General features: G+C 48.9%; 1 protein-coding gene across 1 annotated transcript; it reads left to right on the top strand.

Moving 5' to 3' along the window:
- The first annotated feature begins 105 nt into the window (after positions 1 to 105).
- On the top strand, positions 106 to 4,721 carry LOC114039606 (syncytin-1-like). The gene is made up of 3 exons (XM_027857487.1): positions 106 to 396; positions 517 to 612; positions 2,742 to 4,721. The coding sequence occupies exons 1-3, from the start codon at positions 106 to 108 to the stop codon at positions 4,524 to 4,526; spliced, it is 2,172 nt and encodes a 723-aa protein (XP_027713288.1). The 3' UTR covers positions 4,527 to 4,721.
- Positions 4,722 to 4,792: the final 71 nt, after the last annotated feature.

Genomic DNA, 4,792 nt, shown 5'->3' with positions numbered 1-4,792 from the left:
GGGTTTCCTACCTGGCCAAGGTCTTGGAAAAAACTCACAGGGCATTCATTCTCCCATTGAGGCCTCTCCTCGCCCTGAAAGATTAGGTCTGGGAAATTTATTCCGATGGCCGCTGATATTCCTGCACCCCACGCAGACCGTATCCTATGGAAGGATGACGTGCCCGTGTGGGTTGATCAGTGGCCACTTCCAAGGGAGAAGCTTGAGGCTGCCGAGGAGCTAGTGCGGGAGCAATTCCTCGCTGGCCGGATTGAATATAGCGATTCCCCTTGGAATACCCCTATTTTCATTATCAAAAAGAAATCGGGAAAATGGAGGCTCTTGCAGGACCTTCGCGCTGTTAACCGAACCATGATCATCAAAGGCTCCCTTCAACCTGGTCTGCCCTCCCCTGTGGCAATCCCCAGCTCATTTTTTAAAATCATTATTGACCTTAAGGATGCCTTTTTCTCTATTCCTTTGCACCCTGCTGACCGTGCTCGTTTTGCTTTTAGTTTGCCTTCTGTGAATTTTCAGAGCCCAATGAAACGCTTTCAGTGGAAAGTGCTCCCCCAAGGAATGGCTAATAGCCCTACACTCTGCCAAAAGTTTGTGGCTGCGGCTATTCAGCCCGCTCGTGATCGTTGGCCCTCCCTTTATATCCTCCACTATATGGACGATATATTAATCGCTAGCCCCGAGTCACAATCCCTCTCCCATTGCTTTGCTTTTCTCTCGCAAAACCTTGCTGAATGGGGTCTGCAGGTTTCCCCCGAGAAAATCCAAGTCACGGACCCTTATACATACCTCGGTTTTGAGCTCCGTGGTTCCCTAGTTAGGCCTTCTAACCTGAAATTGAGAACTAGTCATTTAAGAACTCTTAATGATTTCCAAAAGTTGTTAGGGGATGTTAATTGGATCCGCCCCTATCTCCGTCTTACTACAGGTGATTTGAAACCTCTGTTTGATATTTTAAGGGGGACCCAGACCCCCAATCACCTAGACAGTTAACTCCTGAAGGCAAAAAGGCTTTAGACTTAATCACACAAGCCATTCAAGGCCAATTTGTGTCAACCCTGGATTATTCCCTTCCATTCCTTTTTATTGTCTGTGCCACTTCACACACACCCACGGGAGTCTTTTGGCAGGTGGCCTCTCCCCTTCTCTGGGTTCATCTTCCCTCCTCCTCGTCCAAGGTTGTTGTTCCTTATTATAATCTAGTAGCAGAACTCATTATTCAAGCCCGAGATACCAGTGTTAAGATCTTTGGTCAGGAGCCTCACTCTATCATTCTACCTTATGCAAAGGCGGAGGTTGATTGGCTTTTTCGTACCTCTGACCTTTGGCCTATAGCGCTTTCCTCATTTCCCGGAAATATAGATAATCATTATCCTGCTCATAAAATGTTACATTTTATTCGCACACACCCCTTTGTCTTCCCTAAATTAACTTCTACGGAGCCTTTAGTAGGGGCCCTTACAGTTTTTACTGATGGCTCCTCATCTGGGACCGCTGCATATTCATGCAATGGCGTGGCTACCCCTCTGTCCACACCCTATCACTCTGCCCAGTTAGTGGAATTGTTTGCTGTTTCTGTAGTCCTCCGAACTTTTCCTTCCACTCCTTTGAACATTTATACAGATAGTGCATATGTGGCCCACTCTGTCCCCTTATTAGAAACAGCCTCCCATCTAAAACCTAACTCCTCTGCAATTCAGCTATTTCTCTCAGTACAGTCTGCCATCCATGCTAGGGCTGCCCCTTTTTTTCTTGGCCATCTGCGGGCACATTCAGGTCTCCCTGGTCCCTTGTCAGAGGGTAATGACCTCGCTGACCACGCCACCCGTATGCCTATTTTGGCTTTTTATCTGTCCCCTGTGGATAGGGCCACTCATGCCCACTCCCTTCATCATCTTAATTCTACCACCCTTAGACTTTTGTTCAAAATCACTCGTGAACAAGCCCGACAGATTGTTAAGCAATGTTCCTCATGTGTGAGCCTTCTCCCCACCCCCCATTTAGGAGTGAACCCCCGTGGCTTAATTCCTAACGCCCTATGGCAAATGGATGTGACTCATGTTTCTGATTTTGGTCATTTAAAATATATGCATGTCTCCATCGATACTCACAGCGGCTTTCTCTCTGCCACATTGCAGAGCGGTGAGGCCTGCTGCCACGTGATAGCTCATGTCCTCTCTTGCCTCACTGTTATGGGCAAGCCCGAGTCTATTAAAACCGATAATGGGCCTGGCTACGCTGGCACAGCTTTTCGCTCCTTCTGTGCCACCCTTGGTATCTCTCATGTCACAGGCATTCCTTATAATCCTCAAGGGCAAGGTATTGTGGAACGGGCCCATCAAACCTTAAAAAACACTATTACCAAACTTCGAAGAGGGGCATTCTACCCAGTCAAAGGATCCCCCCGGAACCTGGTCAGCCATGCTCTCTTCATATTAAATTTTCTTCAATTGGATGATACTGGCAGCGGCTGATAGGTTTTGGCACCCCGAATCCCAGCACAATTATGCCAAAGTACTGTGGAAAGATCCCCTTACTAACCAGTGGCAGGGTCCTGACCCTGTTCTTATTTGGGGTCGGGGTTCAGTCTGTATATATATTAAAGAAAAACAATCTGCTCGCTGGCTTCCTGAGAGGCTTGTAAAGCAAGTTGATTCCTGTGAAATGGCTTCTCCGCCTCCAGTTAACCTTCCTTCCAGGGAGGACAAACCTCTCTGAGAAATATTTCTTTTCTTTATCTACAGGAAATGCTTGGAAAACGATCACCCCTACGCTGGTACCTCCTGGCTGTCCTGAGGGTCTGCCTTGCTGGTTTTGACGCCCCGGCCGGCAATGATCTCCTCGCCTCCCTTTTTGGGCCACCCTGTGACTGCCGTGGAGGGTATACACGGGTAACACCGCAGCGGTTCTCTTACTCCAACGACTGCAATGAATACACCGCCTATCTCACCTATCGACCATCCACCGGTGGGGGATTTAAGCAACGGTGGGAGTGTGTTGCCAAACCCCGAGTCATTCCCTCTCTGCCTGGGTCCCCTGGTCCCTGCCCCTCCCCCTGTCGCTACTATCAAGCTATTCATTCCCTTTGCTATAACAGCGTCCAGCAGTGTTCTTCTAATAATAAGGTTTATTTGAAGGCAGTTCTACAGCAAGCCTATGCAGGAACCTTTGGTGGGGAAACCTCCGCCACTCTCCAGGGACATACTAACAAATATGCCCAGGCGTCTTGTTTGTCTGCCGATGTTGGCCACAATGTCTGTTGGCCCGAACGTGCACCCCTACATGTATCAGACGGAGGGGGCCCTTCTGACAGAGTCAGAGAACATGAGGTCCAGCAGCACATTGAGGAACTCATTCGGGCCCAATTCCCCTCCCTCCATTATCATCCTCTTGCGCGTCCCCGGCCTCACAGATTGAGTCTTGATAGTCAGACGTCTGTCATTTTGGAATCCACTCACCTTATGCTAAATAAGACCAATCCTGTGTTGGCTGCGGACTGCTGGCTTTGCTTGCCCCTCGGTACTCCCATTCCTATGGCGTTACCCCTCCTTGGTAACCTTGCTCCTGCCGAAAATCCTTCCCGTCCGGTAAATTGTTCCCTAGGCCCCCCTTTTAGGATTCAACCGATCCCTTTGAATCAGTCACTCTTTGTAGCCCCCTGCTTTGAGGGTACCACTCCCAATGCCTCTGTCTCCATTGATGTGGGTTTTCTCCCTCATGTGAATTGTTCCTCTGTCCTTCTTACTAGCAGTTTCCTGTGTCCCCCTCTAGGCCATGTTTTTCTCTGCGGAGGGAATATGGCGTTCCCAGCGTTGCCCGTAAATTGGACTGGTTATTGCTCCATTGCCTCCGTTCTACCTGAGATGGATATTGTTCCGGGGAACGAGCCTGTTCCGGTTCCCAGCCTCGACTTTATGGCTGGAAGACATAAAAGGGCCGTATTTGCTATTCCCTTGCTTGTTGGCTTGGGCATTACGGGAGCCCTTGCGACAGGGTCTGGGGGCTTGGGAGTCGCCATACACTCCTATAATAAACTCTCTGCACAGCTCATTGATGATATCCAAACCTTATCAGGAACTATTAGTGATCTCCAGGACCAGATCGACTCTCTAGCCGAGGTGGTCTTGCAGAACAGAAGGGGATTGGATCTCTTGACAGCCGAACAAGGGGGTATATGCTTGGCCTTACAGGAGAAATGTTGCTTCTATGCTAATAAGTCCGGTGTAGTCCGGGACAAGATAAAGAAATTACAGGATGATCTGGTCAAGCGTCGGAGAGAACTGTTTGAAAATCCTTTTTTAAGTAATCTTCATGGCTTTCTTCCTTATGTTTTACCTCTTGTAGGGCCTATATTTGTGTTTTTATTAGCTCTAACCTTCGGTCCTTGGGTGTTCCGGAAGATCACCTCCTATGTCAAACAACAGCTGGACAAGGCCTTGTCCAAACCTATTCAGGTCCATTATTGTCGGCTGGATACTGGCGACCCTGATCTTTATACCGACATTGGCCGGTCCCAAGGATTAGTCTGAGCGCTGGTTTGGTTAGCCAATGACGGGTAAGATCCCCCTGAGGGGAGTCTGACCTAAGCCAGGGGCGTTGCCTTGCATATTGCCCCCATGACAGGCAACAGTCTCCCACTCCTCGGGACAACCTAAGACAGGCACAAACCCCTCTGCTAAACCTTCCCTCTTAAGGAAAGAAAAGGGGAACATGTAAGGGACCACAGGCCCAGTATGACCTCTGGAAAATTACTAGGTTGCAGTTGTCAAGGCCTCCTTGTGATAAGAACAAATTA

Source organism: Vombatus ursinus, unplaced genomic scaffold, assembly GCF_900497805.2.
Source record: "Vombatus ursinus unplaced genomic scaffold, bare-nosed wombat genome assembly UNPS02000534.1, whole genome shotgun sequence".
NCBI lineage: Eukaryota > Metazoa > Chordata > Mammalia > Diprotodontia > Vombatidae > Vombatus > Vombatus ursinus.
This window is presented reverse-complemented; position numbering and strand designations above follow the sequence as displayed.

Bases quoted from the DNA above. Each gene is read 5' to 3' on its own strand.
- LOC114039606 (XM_027857487.1), top strand. From the start codon at position 106: ATGGCCGCTGATATTCCTGCACCCCACGCAGACCGTATCCTATGGAAG. The intron at 397-516 runs GCAATCCCCAGC...GTGAATTTTCAG, and splicing joins CTGGTCTGCCCTCCCCTGTG to AGCCCAATGAAACGCTTTCA. The intron at 613-2,741 runs GCTCGTGATCGT...CTTTATCTACAG, and splicing joins TGGCTGCGGCTATTCAGCCC to GAAATGCTTGGAAAACGATC.